The 19,718-nt window shown below is 45.6% G+C and overlaps 1 protein-coding gene across 8 annotated transcripts in view; it reads right to left on the minus strand.

The window, feature by feature from the left end:
• FAM193A (family with sequence similarity 193 member A) overlaps window positions 1–19,718 on the minus strand; it is a 174,128-nt gene continuing 154,410 nt past the window's right edge. For 7 of the 8 annotated variants that reach the window (XM_060148847.1, XM_060148851.1, XM_060148850.1 and 4 more), the window contains 2 exons: window positions 10,575–10,656; window positions 1–757 (listed from right to left, as the gene is read on the minus strand). In XM_060148847.1, the coding sequence (XP_060004830.1) occupies window positions 664–757; window positions 10,575–10,656 (176 nt within the window). In that variant the 3' untranslated portion in view covers window positions 1–663. Of the gene's footprint in view, window positions 758–10,574; window positions 10,657–11,100; window positions 11,334–19,718 lie in introns of all 8 variants that reach the window. The other variant, XR_009540457.1, reaches the window with a different exon arrangement.

Here is a 19,718-nt window from a genome sequence, read left to right on the forward strand (position 1 = left end):
TCCTGCTGTACTAATGTATTCCATCTTTCAAAAAGAAAGACATGATTTTAATATTACTTAACAATATGTTAAAAAAGTAGCCAGGCAGGCCTCCGTGTTAATACAGCCGAACACTCTAACAGACTTGATGGTGTGAGTACTGGGTGGGTGCTTTGTGTTTGAACTTTCTCATTCTGCAAGGGATCTTACACAAGCTGGCTACAAGTCAGGGGGATCAGACACGGACAGCGCGACGTGTACACTCTTAAACAGTAGATTGTGGAGGAGAACGGAGAGCCCTGCCCTGCCCGGCCGCCTCGGGTGGGACGCAGGGCACAGAGAGCTGAGCGCAGCGACACCCCGGCAGGACAGGTGGCGGGACAGGGCGAGACACAGAGGCAACGGGCCACGTGGGGATGCGAACCCGTCCGGCCGCGGCCCAGGCCTCCGAGGCCGCGGCGGTGGAGAAGGTGGCAGAGCTACTGTTCCGATCCGACGGCAGAGCTACGGTCAAGGCGGCTCACTCACAGACTACACGCACACGAGCTAACAATGCGGGTCGAGCAGCAAGTTCTCGGTCGGGAGGGGGCTCGGGTGCGGCGGCCCACCCGCACAGCCCGGGGCAGGCACGGCAGCTCCGGGCCCGGCCCACCGCCCACGTGTCCCTCTCCAGGCGGTCCTCGTTCAGTGGGCAGCAAAGGTGGCTTTTTTCAAGCTGAAATTGGACCAGTTGATGGACAGTCTCTGTCGGGTCTGCCTAGCGGAATCCAAACAGAACCTGCGAAGAAAAGAAGCCCAGCGGTCACGGGAGGAAGAGGCCCACACCCGGTATGCAGCCGGAGAAGCCCAGCACCCAACGGGGCTCAGCGTGCGGGACCCCGCTGGCGTCCACCGTCTCCCCACGCCTTGCTGCCGGAGGAACAGGGTCCCACCTTCAGGACACTGGCCAGCACTCTGGACATCTCTGGGGCTTTATGTCCTTTTCTCTCGTTCTTCAGGAAGCCGCCCGTCCCAGCCAAGCTCTGCCCACGGCCACCAGTCTGCCCTCATTTATCCACGAGGTCACAGTGAGTGTGATGTGAAACAAGCATTTGTATGAGACACAGTTATGACACTGGCCGGCCCCTCCCCCCGCCCCCACCCCCGCCTTCAGGGGCAGGTCGAATGCCCACAGGCCTCCAAGGCCAGCGCAGCCTCGCCGTTGTGCTGCCCCCTGCTTCCCAGGCAATGATGGCCGAGTTCCGTACTAGATGAAGCAAAGAACATTTTCTTTCAAAAGCCTCTACTTTTGCCTAATTTCTGAAATTCTCACCCTTCCAGCACTAACGTGGGTAGCAGAAATTTGGTTTAAACTAGAAAATGGTGGTGTTGTCACTCGTGCAGCAGGTGAAATGAAGTGTTTTTGCTTCAGCTGTGGTTAAATCGCTGAGCCAGTCATGGGTGCTGTGTGCCTGGAGGACTGTGTCCAGGTAGATGAAGCCCCCGGCCACCTGCCCCTCGGCGAAGGGCTGCACCGTCTCCCAGGATCCAAACTCTCTTTCCCTGGACACGGCTGGTCAACCCCAAGTCCTAGTGGTGTCACCTTTTAAACCTTCTGGAAGCTTCCACCTCCTCCTCCACTGTCTCTGCATCAGCACGTGTGTGTCCCCACCCTTCACGCTGCAGCCAGAACGCTCGGAAGCACCAACCACGTCCCTGCTCCAAGCCGCTCAGAGAGGAGCTGCAGCCCGAACCAAAGCAGGGTCTCCACGGGGCCCAGGCCGCCTGGTCTGCGTCCTCCCCACACCCTGGCTCCACTCTGGACACCACCTCCCGTCAGGCCTCCGTACTGCCAACCGTGGACTGGGTCACGCACGCTTACATACACGTGTACAGAGCACGCGAGTACAGGTAACTATAAGGCAAAAAAAGCCTGGGTACCCGCCCCCCGGGTCAGGAAAACCAACACTGCCAACCGTGGGGCGCCATGCCGTGCCCTCCCAAGCCGGGAGCCGCCACCCCAGCCTTTGCAACCAGCAACCCTCATGGTTCTTTGTAGTTTCACGACTCGACGGGGGCTCGTGCTGATTCCTTTCTTTCTTTTTTTAACATTTAATTAATTAGTTACTTAAGGCTGTGTCAGGTCTTTGTTGCGGCACGCAGGATCTTCGTTGAGGCACGTGGGATCTTTTGTTGTGGCGCACGGGTTCCAGGGCACGTGGGCTCTGTAGCTGCACCACACGGGCTCTCTAGTTGAGGCGTGCGAGCTCAGTAGTTGTGGCACGTGGGCTTAGCTGCCCCGCGGCATGTGGGATCTCAGGTCCCCGACCAGGGATCGAACCCGCGTCCCCCGCATTGGAAGGCGGATTCTTTATCACTGGACCTCCAGGTAAGTCTCTCATGTTGATTTCTAAACACACAGGAACAGAACCGTACTGTATGTTTTCATGTCGCTCCTTTCATTCAACAGTACGTTCATGCGATTCTGCCGCAAGGCCACAGGCACGGTGGGACTGTTTGCTGGAGTATGTGGGACGCACAACTTGGCCGCTGCAACTTCACACGAGCTCTTCTCCAAGGTGGTCTGACCTGCCCTGCTGCTCCTCGCCCGCGGAGGGAGTCGGGCCCAGCTGCTCCCCAGTGCCAGTCGGGCTGAGGCCGCCACAGTTAACTGGTCACAGGTTTTCTGCAACACCGTTTCATTTGCCCACTTGTCCACAGGTCTGTCTTTCCTTAATGGTCTGTAATGTTTACACATCGTGACACTAATCCTCTGTGATGTGCTGCAAATATTGTTTTCTCACTTTCTTTAAAGCAAACTGTTGATTTTAATGTAGCTCAATTTATCAATCTTTTGTTTTATGGTTGGTGTTTCTAAGAAATCTTTCCCTATGCTCAAAATTAAAAGGTTTGCATATGACACTTAAAATCTTAACCCATCTGAAGTCGACCCTGAGTGTGGTGTGATGCAGGGACAACACACCTGCACAGCTCCATTTATGCACACCTTCTTCCCACAGTGATCAGCCGACCCATCTTCTGTCACACACCAAAGCTCAGTGTTCGTACAGGCCTGTTTCTGGGCACCAATGTCACCACATTTTAATAACCAGGACTTTCCAAGTCCTTACAATGGGTAGGAAAAGGAGCCTTCCTTATTCTCCCTATTCTTCTAGAAGGATACTAGCGATCCTTGACAATTTTTTTCTTTTGTGGGTCAATGTAACACATTATAGCAGGGTGAATAAAACAAATGTATGACATGAAGAATCATTATAAAGCAAATAGTGTGGATCACCAGAGTCAAGCTGGGGACCCCCTGCCTGGTGTTTCCTCTCCTCCGAAGTAATCACCATTCTGGCTTTTTACGTTGATCACTTCCGTGTCTTTCTTTCAAGTTTTAATGCCTACGTACGCATCCCTGAACATAGTTCACTTCTAAAAACATACTTTATTTAGGTATAATTTATGTACAGCAAATTGCAGTTAGTGTAGAGCCCACAGTGCTGACAAACATATACGTCTGGGAAACCATCACCTCAACCAGGACACAGAACGTTTCCGCGAAACCCCCAAGTCTCCTTGCCGCTCTAGCCCCAGGCAGGCAAACAGGGACCTCTTGGCCTGTGACCACAGATGAGCGTGTGTGTTCTGGGATTTTGCGTCAGTGGAGCCTCCGCGCGCATTCTGTCTGGCTTCTTGCACTAAGCAGGCGCCTCTGAGGACTGGCCGTGTGCTGCGGCGGCAGCCTTTTACTGCTGAGTGGCATCCACTGGAGGGACAGAGCACCGTTTTGTTTATCTGCTCATCTGTGTAGACCTCTGGGTTGATCCCAGTTTTGGGCTACAAATAAGACTTCCAGGAACATTCAGGAACAAGTCGTCGTGCAGGCATCCACTCTGCCTTCTCTTGGGCTTTTGGGCAGCCCCCAGCAGTAGAGCTGCTGGACTGAACAGCAGGCATATTAAACAATGTACTTTAGTTCTGCCCAATTTTTAGTTTATGTAAACTGGATATCGCGTCCATTCTTGAGCACCGGCTCTTGTCTAACGTCCAGTCTGTAAGATGCATCTGTGCTGCGGACTGCTCTGGTTTGTTCCTTTCTGTTGCTGTAACACTTCTCCTTTGACTGTACCACAATGTGTCCAACCCAACCAGTTTTAGAAACACTGTGTTAAGTTCCACAAAACCCTTCTTGGGTTTTAAATCCACAGATAAACTTGCGGAAGCGGGAGAGCTTAAAGGTACTTTTTTTTTTTTTTTTGCTATGTAGTTCCATTTATATGAAGTTCAAAAATACGCAAAACTAATGTATGGTGAAAGATCACCTTTACTTTGGGGGCGCTGGTGATGACTGGGGACGTGTGAAGCAGGCTTCTGGGTGCTGGTAACGCACACCTTGGCCAGGTGGTGGTTACCTGGATGTGCTCACTTTGTTAAAGTTCACTGAGCTCGAAGGCACTAATCTTCTACGCATGAACACGAAGAACCTGTGTGACCCGGGTCCCTCAATGCTCTCCTGTGAAGTCTCATCGCCTTCTGTGCACGAGTCTTGTGCAACTCCTACTAGCTTTATTCATGGACGCTGCACAGATCTTGCTGCTGTGATAAACGCTGTCTTCACGTAAACTACATTTCTGAATTATTGGTGGCGTAGAGGAAAATAACTTCCGTACACTTATCCTACAGCCAGGCTCTTGCTAAACTGTCCTGTTTTCTTCCGTCGTTTCCTATGTAGACAATGAGATCATCTGTAAAATGAAATTCTACTTCCTCTTTTCCATGCCTCATGCCTTTAATGTCTTGTCTGTCTTACCGTGCTCGCCAGGAACCACGATTTAGGGTTGACCAGAAGAGGACATAAGAGGGCGGCAGGGCGGCTTTGTTTTTGCACATGCTTCCACATCTTTCCCGTTTTGGAAAACGTTTCATGTAGCTTTCTTTTCTCTTCTTTCTCTCCCTCTTTTGGTAAATTCCTTTTTTAAGGTTAAAGATATTTTCTTCTATTGCTTACTATTTAAAAAAGTAGCTATAAATGGGTGCTAAGATTTTAGCAAAGGTTTTTTTCTGAACTCACTGAGATGATCACATGACTCTTCTTTACTATGTTAATGTACCAGGTAACACTGCGGATTTCCTAACGTCAGAAACTCCTTGCATTCAGTCCTGGGGCAAGCCGGTTTGGTAACATGCTGCTCTTTGAAAATACTGTACACTGTTGGATTTAGCATGTGAATATTTTCGTGATGATTTTTGCACCTAATATTCATGAGAGAAACAAATGTGTAATTTCCCATTTTCTTCTGGTACTGTTTTTGGCAGATTTTGGTATCAACATTTTACTTCTCTCATAAAACAAAGAGGGGAGCACGCTCCTGTGCTGTCTCATTTCAGTTCTCCGGTAGAATCTACAAGACCGAATAATCTTTCTTTGAAAGTCTTGGACAATTCTCTGTGAAACTGTCAGAATGTAGTTTTCTCACTGGGAAGACTCAGAACTGCTGCTTTAATCTAATAGTTACTGGACCATTCACGCTATTTTTCTATTGGGTTAATTTTGTGTCTTATTTAAGTTTTAAAGTTAATTGTTGTGAAGTTGCTTCCAGTCTCTGGAGTTACGTCCTCCTTTTCACTTACGTACTCACAGAATCAAAGAAACCTTTTATATTACAGAGAATTTCAAACACACCCAAAAGCAGAGAATGGTAAAATGAACAGAGCCACCATCCAACTTTGATAATTATCAACATTCTGTTTCTCCTTCCACCTAATTATGGTATTTTGGGTGTCTTTTTTCTACTTTTCTTGACTAGTCTCTCAAAGGTTTATTTATTTAATGTTTTCAAAGAATCAAATTTTGGCTTTGATGATCTTCTCTTTGTTTCCTATTTCATTATTGCTCTTATGTATTATCTCCTTTGTTTCACTTTCTTTGAGTTTATTCTATTGCTGTTTTCCTAATTTCTCAAATTAAATCCTAAACTCATTAATTTTCAGGTTTTTAATACTTAACTCCAGCATTTAAGGCTTCAGTGGAAGTGCTCCCAAGGGCAAACCTTTTCTTTTTTTTAAAATTTTCTTGAAGTGCAGCTGATTTATAATGTGGTGTTAATTTCTGCTATACAGCAAAGTAACTCAGTTTTATATACATATGTTATGTGTGTGTGTCTGTGTGTATCTGTGTGTGTATATATGTGTGTGTGTATATATATATATATATATATATATATGTATATCCCTTTCCACTGTGGTTTATCATAGGGTATTGAATCTAGTTAGTTCCCTGTGCTCTACAGTAGGACCTTAGTTGTTTATCCATTCTCTATATAATAGCTTACATCTGCTAACCCCAAACTCCCACTCCATCCCTCCCCCAACCCCCTCCCCCTTGGCAACTACAAGACTGTTCTCTATGTCTGTTTCTGTTTCATAGATAAGTTCATTTGTGTCATATTTTAGATTCCACATATAAGTGATATCATATGATATTTGTCTTTCTCTGACTTACTTGACTTAGTATGATAATCTCCAGTTGCATCCATGTTGCTGCAAATGGCATTATTTCGTTCTGTTTTATGGCTGAGTAATATTCCATCGTGTATATGTACCACATCTTCTTTATCCATTCATCTGTCGACGGACATTTAGGTTGTTTCCATGTTTTGGCTATTGTAAACAGTGCCATTACGAACATACGGGTGCATGTATCTTTTTGAATTATAGTTTTTTCTGGCTATATGCCCAGTAGTGGGATTGCTGGGTCATATGGTTGCTCTATTTTTAGTTTTTTGAGGAACCTCCATACTGCTCTCCATAGTTGCTGTACCAATTTACATTCCCACCAACAGTGTAGGAGGGGTCCCTTTTCTCCACACCCATGAGCAAAACCTTTTCTGCATTCCACAGGTTTTCACATGCAATATTTTCCTTATCTTTTAGTTCTATGTATTTTTAAATGTCCACTGTGGTTTCTTACTTGACCCATGAGTTATTTAAACTTACATACTTCCAGATTTCCAAATATTTAGGGACATAAAATCTATCTATTGTAAATATGCAACTTCAACATGTTGTGGTCAGAGAACACAAATTATACATCCTTCTTTGACATGTTTGAGCCTTGCTTTCTGTGGCCCAGCACATATCCCGTTTCTGTGGATGGCCCCGTGTGTGTAAGAACTCAGCTCTCTGTGTCTTGGATGCAGGGTTTCACCTACATCCATTAGACTAAGCTTGCCGGTCAAGTTCACAGGGGGGCCTGGGCTGCTCACGCCAATCAGGACGCGGAGAGATGGTCTGAGACCTCACACCAGGATGGTGGATTTGTTTGATTCTCTGTGAAGCCCAAATTGCTTTTTGTATCTTGAGGCTATTTCATTAAGTACTTGTGTTTAAAATTCCTATTTCTTCCTGACAAATTGAACATTTTATCATTATGTAGCAAACTTCATCTATCCCTTGTGTTAAAATATACTTTGTCTGAGAAGAACAACTGTAACAGTTTCCTTTTTCCTTTCTCTTTATTTCCACCTTTCTTTTCATTATAGTTTAGGTATGTTCTTGTAAACAGTATATATACATATGTGTGTGTGTGTGTGTGTGTGTGTGTGTGTGTATATATTTATTTATTTAAAAAATTTAACACAACCTGACAAACTACTTTTAATTTTGTCTGCTTACTGCCTATCATGGTTACTGACACAACTGGACTTGTGTCTATCATCTTTTTAAAATTTGTTTGTTGTACTTTCTCTACATTTATTTTTTTTCTCTTTTTGTTTTGATTTTTTTCCCTTCTACTGATTAGCAATTTATACACCCTATTTCTATTCTTTCAATGCTTGCTCTTGAAACTGTGTCCTGCCCGTTTAGCTTAAAGTCTGAATGTTAACTACCTGAACAACAGAAGGACTTCAGGATGCTCAGTTCTGATGATTTCACACCTAACTGACATACTACTGCTGTTCAGTACTGGGGTTCTTTCAAACATAATGTCAGTTAGATATTTACCTAGATTTATCAGGCTGTTTTTCATTCCTTCCTGTGTATGTTACAGTGATCTTCTGAGATCAATTTCCTTTTTCTTTTCTTTCTTCTTTTTATTTTTTTTGGGTCACGCTGCGCAGCTTGCAAGATCTTAATCCCCTGACCAGGGATTGGACCCATGTCTCCTGCAGTGGAAGCATGGAATCCTAACCACTGGACCACCAGGGAATTCCCGATTTCCTTTTTCTTAAAGTATACTTGTAGATGTTTCCTTTTAAAACAGGTCTCTTTGTAGCAAGCTCCTACACTTTTTCTTTATTATGGGAAAGAACAGTTTTGTGGGATACATAATTATAGACTGACAATCTTCTTTCAACACTGTAAAGATCACTCCATGGTCTCTGGTTTCATATGCTATGTCTAGAAACGGATTTTTGTTTGTTTATCCTACTGGTATATGTTGTGCTTTTGAATTTGTAGATTCAAATTTCCCATTAGTTCTGCAAAATCCTCAGGCATCTTATCTCTTTAAATCCTGCTTTTCTGTGGTCTCCATTCTCTCTCAGAGGGGCTTCCGTTAGGTGTATGTCAGACTTAGCCACTCCTCCATGTCTCTTAAGCCCTCTTTCACATTTTCTATTTTCCTTATAATCTTGGTGCATTCTGGGTACACTTTCCAGTTATATCTTCCAGTTCATTAATTCCCTCTTCAGCAGTGTCTAATCTGTTTATCAGGTATCTATCTACTGAGGTCTTGACTTTAATAATTCTATTTTTCATTTCTAGATTTTTATTGTTGGTCTTGGGTGTTTGATAATCTTTGTTTATAAGGTCATGCATGATTTTAAGGTGTGTGAATCCTGCAGGTCTACCTTGGGAAAATATTCCTCCAAAGCTTTGCCTACATCCAAGAAATGCCCCTGTTCCATCCCCTGCTCCCCAGAATCCAGCTTCAGAGCAAACTGTGTTAATAATTCAAGTAATTTAGGGACCTCCCTGGTGGTCCAGGGGTTAAGAATCCTCCTTCCAATGCAGGGGATGCGGGTTTGATCCCTGGTTGGGGAGCTAGATCCCACATGCCGCGGGGCAACTAAGCCCCACGCGCTCTAGAGCCTATGCACCGCACCTAGAGAGACCGCGTGCGACAGCTACTGAGCCTGTGCGCCAAAACTAGAGAGCCTGCGCACTGCAACGATAGATCCTGCATGCCACAATGAAGATCCTGAGTGCCACAACTAAGCCCCGACACAGCCAAATAAAAAAATAAATAAGTCAATAAATAAATATTAAAAAAAAAAATTGGGGACTTCCTTGGTCGTCCGGTGGTTAAGAATCCACCTTCCAATGCAGGAGATGCGGGTTCAGTCCCTGGCTGGGGAACTAAGATCCTACATGCCGCAGGGCAACTAAGCCCCCATGCCGCAACTACTGAGCCCGCACATACCACAACTAGAGAGAAGCCCGCGCTCCACAATGAAGAGCCCACTCGCCACAACAAAGATCCCGCAGGCCGCAACTAAGACCCAATGCAGCCAAATCAATCAATCAATTTAAAAAAATAATTCAAGTAATTTAGCTACAGATTCTTTTGGACTTTGTACAAACATATTCACATCATCTGAGAGTGACAATGCCACTTCTTCATCTGAATCCTTATCCCTTTGTTTCTTTTTATTTCTTTAGAAATAGAAGTTGTGATAAGGGGCATCGCTGTCATCACTTCTTTAATCTCAAGGAATGGCTTGTAACGTTTCACCGTGACGTATATAACACCTACTGATTTTATGGACGCCCTTCACCACGTTTAGGAGAGGCCTTTCTCATCCTAGTTAAGGGTTTTTACTATGAATGCTTAACTTTAGCAAATGCTGTACCATCTGCTAAGATTTAAACACACACACACACACACACACACACACACATACACACACATTATAAATGTATTTAATTTTAAGAAACATTCAGAATTTTACAATACTTCATTTATGAATTAATGACTTTTTGTACTGCAAACTGCTTTTGTGAGTGTGTGTGTATGTGTGCGTGCTTTCTGAAACCAAGAGATTAACGTACTTCCAAAGAGAGAACAAGGCACTTTAAAGAAAAATTTTCTTGTCATGACTCACATAGTAGATATTATTGAACATATTATGACAAATATTATTAAACATGTACTAATAAAGTCTGCATATCAGGAAAGCTGACTAAATTAACCGAAGTGTTACTTTTCTCCTCTAAAGCATGCCACATCACTGTGTCCCAATGCCAGCGCATATAAAGCTCAGCTGGGAGGCTTGTGAGAACACGGATGTCGGGTCCCAAGTTCCTAGGCAGTGCTGCTGGTCCAGGACCACTCTGAGATACGCTGCTAGAAACCAGTCTTTACACACACGGGCAGGGACAAGTGAATGAGGTGTGAGAGTGTGGGCGAGGAGGCTAGTACGTGTGTGCCCGGGCTGTGGGTGGGATGTGCACGGCAGGCCTTCACGTGCTAGAATGCTACAAGGCAGCCAGGCTGCTTGGCTAGCTGACACAACTTCTGTCCCAGACAAGCAGCCGTGCTATGTGGGAGGGTCACGCGTGGTAACCACGAAACCATCCCTTTTTCGGACCACACTCCTAACAATTACCTTTTGAAATATTCCACTTCCCTCTCTGTCTCGTCCATGTCCACACTGTCTAGGTCGATATCTTTAGGCAGAAAGACATCATCTGTAAGATGAAAGAAAAGAGGTAAGTCAGCTGAACAGCAGGCCATCTTAGCGGGACACAGCAAAGCATTTGGTTTTACTTAATTTCAACAAGTTCACAAACTAAAGATCTTTTCTAAAATGAGATCTTGCATGGGACTTCCCAGGCGCTCCAGTGGGTAAAACTCCACGCTTCCAACGCAGGGGACGTGGTTCCATCCCTGCTCGGGGAACTAAGATCCCTCATGCCGCGGGGTGCGGCCAAAAACAAAAAAAAAAAGAAAAAAAGAAAGTGAGAACTTGTCTAATAAAATTTTTTAAAAAATTTAAAAAATGAGCATTTGCAAATGGCCACAGGTGGGCAGACCTCTCTCATGCACTTGGGAACATCCAGGTCACGTGGAATTAGCGAACTCCTGTGCTGAGTGAAGGAACCACTGCTTCAGGTCCAAGAGAAGAGACATACCTGCTGCCGCCACCGGGAGAGCCCTTGAGAAGACAGAGGCTGTCTGCCCCAAGGCCCCGCTGGAGGGAGGGCAGGGGGGTGGGGGGAGCAGGGGCACGGCTGTCAACAGACGCCGCGGACGTGTCTGTACCCAGGACCCAGATGTCAGCCTCTGGAGGAAGACGGCTCTTCTAGGCATTCAGTTTATCCAAGCAACATCCAGAGACTTCACCAAAAAGCTTTTCCGGTTGTCCCTACCAAACGCAAGGCTATATTTCATTTTGCAGTTGAGCAACCCTCTTTGAAAATAGGCTACAGCAGGGAGACGACTGATGAGGGAGCCTTGGCACCTCTGAGGGTTTTAATTCCCTCCTCTGCTCTGCCCACCCTGTTTGGTACCTGCCCGGCGCTCAGAGGCTCCATCCGTGCACACCTAGGTGCTGGGGGGCACTGGCGGTGTACGCACAGCACCCGGCTCCACTCACGGATGAGTGCAGACCACCGACAGTGCTCTGTTAAAGCCAGTCTCCATTCCCTGTCCCCACCTTAGCAAGGGACAATTTTTCGGAATCCTCAGTAAAGGACCCCCGTTCCTCCCATCACTGGGCATTTGCACAGCGGTAATGAAGGTGTGGTTTACCTGCATACCAGCGGCTAACACTGCTGAAGACTCCCAGCGCCATGCGGAGTGCCTTCACATCCACCAGCTCAAGGCAACGCCGCGGGCACCGAGGAGCCCCCCGCACGGCCCCCTGCACGACCACAGCCCCTCCCGCACAGACAGCTCGGGGCCTGGGTCTTCCTCGACTCCGCCCCTTGCCGCTGTACCCCTGTGGTTTCAGCCACACCTGGATACCAACACCACCAAACCAACCCCGCCCCAGACCTCCTTCATGAGCGGCTCGTCCATAAAGCCACCTCCTCTGTACATCCACCCTTCAGGCAGCCGACCCCCAAGGCGGGCAAAGCCGCTGTGATCTGCTGCGGCCGCTCCCTTTCTGACAGTGATCTAGAAATGATCCTCCCCCCACCCCCTTCCTCACACTCACGTCCCACCTGTCGCTCCGTCACCATGCTGGGCACGTTCCTCGTCAACAGTTGCAGATGCCTGTCTCCATCCCACTGCTGCTGCTTCTGGGATGCCCCCCCAGCCCCCGCCCAGGCTCCCTGGTCCAGGCCGCCAGCCCGCACAAGTCACCCTCACAACACGCTCCTTCCCAGCCACTGAGACCGTTCGTTCATCAGGCCTCCGCTGCACACCTACCGCAGGCATCTCCTGGAGGCCCACCGGCTGACCCTGATCAAGGAAACAGTGATGCACGAGGAGAGGAGAGGTGAGGGGGGCCAGGAGTGTTTACAGGTGTAAAGAAGGTAAAGTCTTAGAAAGGCCAAACTCAAGTTATTCCATAAACAAGTTCTAGAAGCGGAGTTGGTTCAACCACAGAAGCAAACACAGAGCAGACACGTCTGCTGGGAGTGCTCTCATTATAAAGCGATTTCTAATACTCTTCTAATTAGAACTGATAACCGGTATTAAAAATCTTGGCACAAGAAAAAAATGGGACAGAACTATAACCAGATTCAGTATCAGACAGACATTTTTCACAACAAAACTGTTATTAACCAGGGTGGAAAGAAAGAGCGACCTGAAGAATTTCGTACCCGCCGGGCTGTCTGTTCACTGTTCAGACCACAGGAAACAGTTTGCTTCGCCAGAGCTTGGAGGACTCTGCGCCCCTGACCCCTACTTGAGGACACGCGCCTGGGAACACCGCTACACGAGGACCAACACGGGCACCTAATGTATTCACGCGCAAACCTACAAATACTATGCGCTCTGACAAAGCAGAAACAAACGCAGCTGAAAAATGGGAAGAGAAAGGACAGCACAAGCGGGCAGAGGAGAGAAAACAGGGTCCGTGCACGGCTGTCCCCCAGGCAGTAGGTGGTGCCACAGGCCCCCATCTGGAGCAGGGATGGGGCACTAAAGGTATAAGTGCAGGGGCAGCACCGGTACAGAGTCGCAAACGTTCCTAAACACGAAGGATATACAGAAAGAAAGGCAAACATCTCACACAGAGAGAGAATCAGCGAATATAAAATATAAAACAGAGGACTTCCCTGGTGGCACAGTGGCTAAGATTACACGCTCCCAATACAGGGGGCCCGGGTTTGATCCCCGGTCAGGGAACTAGATCCTGCATGCATGCCGCAACTAAGAGTGCTCATGCCACAACTAAGGAGCCCACAGGCCACAACTAAGACCCAGCAGGCCAAAAAATACACACACACACACACATAATATATGTATGTATTAAAAAACTGATCTAATAATTACAAAATAATGTCAGGGCTGTCCTATCAATACATGGAAACAGGCTCACCTCACCTGTAGATAAGACTGTCAATGTGGCTCACACAGCAGGACTGAGGTGTCTCGGCTGTATGCAAGGGAATGACCTAAAACCAAGTGACTCAGATAGACCAGCAATGAAGGAATGAGGACAAAGGTGCCCCACCAGGCAAACAGAAACAGAGAGAAGGGGTAGCAATCACCATCTCAGACAAAGGAGAATTCGAGCCAAAAGTGTGAAACACAACAGAAAGGACATTTTTAAACAATAAAAACCAAATTCAATATAAGAAATTAGTTAGGAATATGTACCAAGTAACAAAGAGACCACCTTTTTAAAGCAAAACTACAGGAAATGCAAGAAAACACAGAAACTCAATAATAAATAACAATATATGTCAAGAGGACAAAAAACAAGTAAGGATACAGAAGACCTAAACCTAAACCTAAATCAAAGATATATCATGGATATAAATATATATTTAGTTTAATACCATGATAGCAGAGAAAATACACTTGTATCTCAAGTGAACACAGAGCAGTCACAAAAACTAGTCACAAAGAAAATACCAGTAAGTTTCATGAAGCAGAAATATTACAAACAATACTCTCGGATCACAGTGTACAAAACGTAGAAAGTATTAACATAAACGAGGCTCTCCCACCTGGAAACCTAAAAGCCACCTATTAAACTACTGGGTGAAAGAGGAAAAGAAAACCACATGGAAACTGCTGAATTTCTAAAAAAGAAACCAAACGGAAACATTATCATACACTGTGGGATATACTTAAAGGAATGATCAGAGAAAATTCAAGGTGCTAAATACTTTGATCAGTAAAAACGAAGGAATGAAAAGAAATGAACTCAATTCCCAAATCAAAAAGTTAGAAAGAACAATGAAGTAAAACAAAAGGAAGCACAGGATAAAAAGATAAAAGTAGAGATTAATGAGGCAGAGAGACAAACAACAGTATACACCCAACTGATAAATCAAGAGCCTGGCTTTTGAAAACATTATATAGATAAACTATTAACTTTAACTGAGTCAAACAGAACAGGGAGAAAGAAAGCACAAACATACAAAATAAGAAATGACAAGAGGAAAATAACCGCTGAAAGAAATTTTTTAAAAAGTACGTACTCGGGCTTCCCTGGTGGCGCAATGGTTAAGAATCTGCCTGCCAATGCAGGGGACACGGGTTCGAGCCCTGGTCTGGGAAGATCCCACATGCCGCGGAGCAACTAAGCCCGTGAGCCACAACTACTGAACCTGCGCGTCTGGAGCCTGTGCTCCGCAACGGGAGAGGCCGAGACAGTGAGAGGCCCACGCACCGCAATGAAGAGGGGCCCCCGCTTGCTGCAACTGGAGAAAGCCCTCGCACAGAAACGAAGACCCAACACAGCCATAAATAAATAAATTAAAAAAAAAAAAGTATGTACTTCGCAGACATCTATGTGAACAAGCTGGAAAACTGGCTGAAAAGATAATTTACTACGGAAATACAGTTTAGCAAAATTAACCTCAGTGAAGAAAGAAATACTTAAATAGACCAATTACCATAGAGGACAGAGAGAATACCATCAGGCAACTTCCCCACAAAAAGCACCGGCCTGGGGGGCTGCACAGGAGATTCCTGTCAAATCATTAAAGCCTAAGTAGTCCCAATGGAAGGTGAATTGCTCTAGAATACTGAAAATGAAAAACAAGCAAAAAAAGCCTCCTAATTCTTTACGAAGTATAACAGGTCTAAGAAGAAAAATTATGTTTAATCTCCGTAGATACTAGAAAACCTTTGACAAAATTCAACACTCATTCCTGATAAAACACTCAAGAAAAATAGGAATTGCTGGATATTTTCTTAACATGATGAAATATATAAACCTTACCCTAAAGCCAGAATCTTAATGTAGAAACACCAGACGTTTCCATTAAGTTCAAGAATGATGCAATTAAACAAGAGAAAACAAGAAGCATAAGAATTGGAAAAGAAGTAAAGCTTTCTCTATTTGCAAATAGATGATAGGGTAGCTGGAAAACCCCAGAGAATCAACAATAAGACTCAAACAATGAAATAATCTGCTAAGGTAGGAGATATAAAGTTAACATACAGAAAGCAACAGCTGTCATACACACAAATGACCAGTTAGAGGAGCACCATCCAGTAGAAACACAACATGAGCCACATACATAACTTAAGATTTCGTAGTAGCCAGCTGAAAAAATTAAACAACTGAAATTAATTTTAGTAATATACACTTTAATTAAATATGTCCAAAAGATTATCATTTCAATATGTAATCGATGTAAAAAATTATACTGGGACTTCCCTGGTGGCACAATGGTTAAGAATCCACCTGCCACGGAAGACCTACACAGACATTTCTCCAAAGTAGACATACAGATTGCCAACAAACACATGAAGAGATGGTCAACGTCACTAATCATTAGAGAAATGCAAATCAAAACCACAATGAGGTACCACCTCACACCGGTCAGAATGGCCATCATCAAAACATCTACAAACAGTAAATGCTGGAGAGGGTGTGGAGAAAAGGGAACCCTCTTGCACTGCTGGTGAGAATATAAACTGATACAGCCACTACAGAGAACAGTATGGAGACTCCTTAAAACAACTAAAAATAGAGCTACTATACAACCCAGCAGTCCAGTCCCACTACTGGGCATATACCCAGAGAAAACCATAATTCAAAAAGATACATGTACCACAATGTTCACTGCAGCACTATTTACAATAACCAGGACATGGAAGCAACCTAAATGTCCATCGACAGACGAATGGATAAAGAAGATGTGGCACATATATACAATGGAATATTAGCCATAAAAAGGAACGAAACTGAATTATTTATAATGAGGTGTCTGTCATACAGAGTGAAGTAAATCAGAAAGAGAAAAACAAATTCCATGTGCTAACACATATATATGGAATCTAAAAAAAAAAAAAATGGTTCTGAAGAACCTAGCGGGCAGGGCAACAATAAAGACACAGACGTAGAGAACGGACTTGAGGACACGGGGGGCGGGGGGGGCGGGGGGAAGCTGGGATAAAATGAGAGAGTAGCGCTGACATATATAAACTACCAAATGTAAAATAGACAGCTAGTGGGAAGCTGCTGCATAGCACAGGGAGATCAGCTCGGTGCTTTGTGACCACCTAGAGGGGTGGGATAGGGAGGGTGGGAGGGAGGGAGATGCAAGAGGGAGGAGATATATGGATACGTATAGCTGATTCACTTTGTTGTACAGCAGAAACTAACACAGCATTGCAAAGCAATTATACTCCAATAAAGATATTAAAAAAAAAAAAAAAGGAATCCAATGCAGGGGACACGGGTTCAATCCCTGGTCCAGGAAGATCCCACATGCCGTGGAGCAACTAAGCCTGTGTGCCACAACTACTGAGCCCGTGCGCTGTAACTATTGAAGCCCGCACACCTAGAGCCCGTGCTCCGCAACAAGAGAAGCCACCGCAATGAGAAGCCCGCGCACTGCAATGAAGAGTAGCCCCCGCTTGCCTGAACTAGAGAAAGCCCGCGTGCAGCAACGAAGACCCAGTGCAGCCACGCCCCCCCAAATATATATACATATATATACTGAGTTATTTTACATTCCTTTTTTTTTCATACTAGGTTTTCAAAATCTGGTTATGTTTTTACACTCATAACCTGCACAATTTGGACCTTCCACACTTCGGTGCTCAGGGGTGACATGTGACTGGCTACTGCATCAGACGGAGTTGGAAGGTATGATTGTAGAAAACACCCCGTTAAAATTAAAAGCAAGGAAGATTAAATACTTAGGAATAAGCTCAATAAGAAATGTGAAAAACCTATAAGAGAAAATTTAAAACATTCCTAAAAGACATAAAGTAGACTTGAACAAATGGAAAAGCTCCCCTTGTTCTTGGGAAGGACGAACAACATCACAGACACCAATTCTCCCTAAATTATCTTATAAATTTAATGCAATACCAATAAAGATACCAACAAGGTTGTTTTTTTCTTTTTTTTAAGGGAGCTACGCACACTGACACCAAAGTTCTTATGGGAATACAAACATGAAAGAACAGCCAGGAAAACTGAAAAAGGCTGTGAGGAGAGAAGAGCCCTCAAGTCATTAACATGTACAGAACCCCTGAAGCAGCAACTCAATGCAATAATGGCGAGTGAATGAACACAGAGGGAAAGAAAAGAAATTCCAGAACAGACCTGAGGACACACGGTGTAGCACATGGTGGCATCCTGAGTCGCTGAGGCAAGATGAGCTTTTTAATAACTGGTGTTGGGACAACTGGTTAACTATTTGTAAAAGATAAAGCTGGATTCATGCATCACACGATACAAAAGAATAAACTCCAAATAAAGGTATCAGGGAGCTAAGTGAAAAAAGTGGAACCACGCTAATACTAGAAAAAAACTTGGGCACATTCCTCCTTAACCTTCGTGTTAGTATAAACAATCACACCTAACAACTATTTAAAATCCAGAGTGAACTATGTATAAAGTAAAAGAGAAAACTTGTGCTTGGCTAAAAAGCACTGGAAAGAGTCAAAGACAACTTAAGGACCTGGGGCAATAGCCCCGATTCATAAGGAACTCTTAAAAAATGGAAGGAAAAGAGCAAAAACCCAATTAAAAAATGAGAAAAAGTTACGAACAGAAAATTCACAAAAGAGATATAGAAACAGCCCTTAAAAATATGACCTCACTATAATTAGAGAAAAATGCATATGACCACTTCAGGAATAAGTGCGCCTAACAGATGGGCTCAAGTTACAAAGCCTGACAACACACTCTCCCGGTGAGGCTGTGGCCAAACAGGGGCTCGACAGGGTGGGAGCAATGCAGGCTTCAGAGGAGCAGGCCACATCAACAAGCCCTGTCTGCACTGACCTCTGTGACCCAGCGCTCCCGCAGAAACACCCACGCAGAGCACCTGCGCTCCGCCCCGCTGTGTGTCATTACAAACCCCGAGAGCGGGGCAGTGTCCAGCGGAGCCCACTCAGCACCTGAAAGCACAAGGAAGAGCTGCGGACGCACACGGAGGGCCTTTGGAATACAGGATGTGGGGAAAAAGCCACGGGGAAAGGCGTCTCTAATATGCCAACCTTTTGTGTAAAGAACAGAAAAGCAAATAAGAAACTAAGTAGGAATGGGATAGGGAAAAAGAAATCAGGATTAAGGAGGGGAAACAAAACAAAATAGATTCAATCAGAAACAAAGGAAGCCGGCTGCACTTCCTAGGAGTCCCCGTGGCTGTACTAAATGTGCCGCACTAGGTCCTGTGGGGGGAAGAGACCTACCAACCCTCAGGCTAGAGAAGGAACCCTGAACAGACACGGAGGGCAGGTGCGCCGGCCGGTCTCCCACCGCGGTGGGAGCAGGCAATTCTGAAGCCACCCGTGTGTCCCCCCAGGACCGCAAGGCAGGAGACACACTGTGGACCGCGGGGAGGGGGCTGCAGGGAGCGCAGTGGCACCGGAGCCGGACTGCAGTTGTCAGGGTGAACGGGTGGTTTTTACTGCAGAGATTAGATACCGAAAGACACAGATGTGTGTGTGGGGGGGGCACGAGGAGTGCACACGTGCCTGCGTACACACACTCGCTCCCCCTCCTAGGCCCTGCCAACCACACGCCAGCTCTGGGTCTCAGAGCCGGGACATCTAACTGTGCACAGAAGCGCTCAAAGCACAACGGGGTGCAGAGGCCACGCAGAGGGGGCTCCCACCGACTGAATCTGGGGGCATCGAAACAGTGTTAGTAAAGGATTATAACCTATAGCATAAAGAAAGCATCTACTAACCCGCCCTTGTATAAATGATGAAGTAAATGAAAAAAATACGTGGGGAAGAAGAGCTCTTCCTACAGAACGTTGAGTAAGAAAGGGAGAAGGAATGGCATCAGAAAAGTCACCATTATGTAGGCAAAGAGCACAGTAATAATCCCCCTGGGCAACACTGTCGTGCACGGATGCTAAAAGTAGTGGATGAATGTCTGATACGGCGTAAGGGACTCGTCTCCCCATGAGACACTCCGGGTGAGCACAGGTCAGGTGTCAGCCTGGCAGAGGAGAGACAGGCCGACCGCACGCACCACGGTCCAGGAGGAGAGTTACCAACACCGGGCAGTGTGCCTCCTGACGGCAGGGCACCCACCAACACAGACCCGTCACCCCCAAGGCGCTGCCGCCAACGCTGCGTAACCTGAACCTGGCTGTGAAGGAACAGCACCAAACTGAAATTACTCTAGATGGCCATTTACTCT

The sequence above is a fragment of the Lagenorhynchus albirostris genome, chromosome 4, assembly GCF_949774975.1.
Source record: "Lagenorhynchus albirostris chromosome 4, mLagAlb1.1, whole genome shotgun sequence".
Lineage (NCBI taxonomy): Eukaryota > Metazoa > Chordata > Mammalia > Artiodactyla > Delphinidae > Lagenorhynchus > Lagenorhynchus albirostris.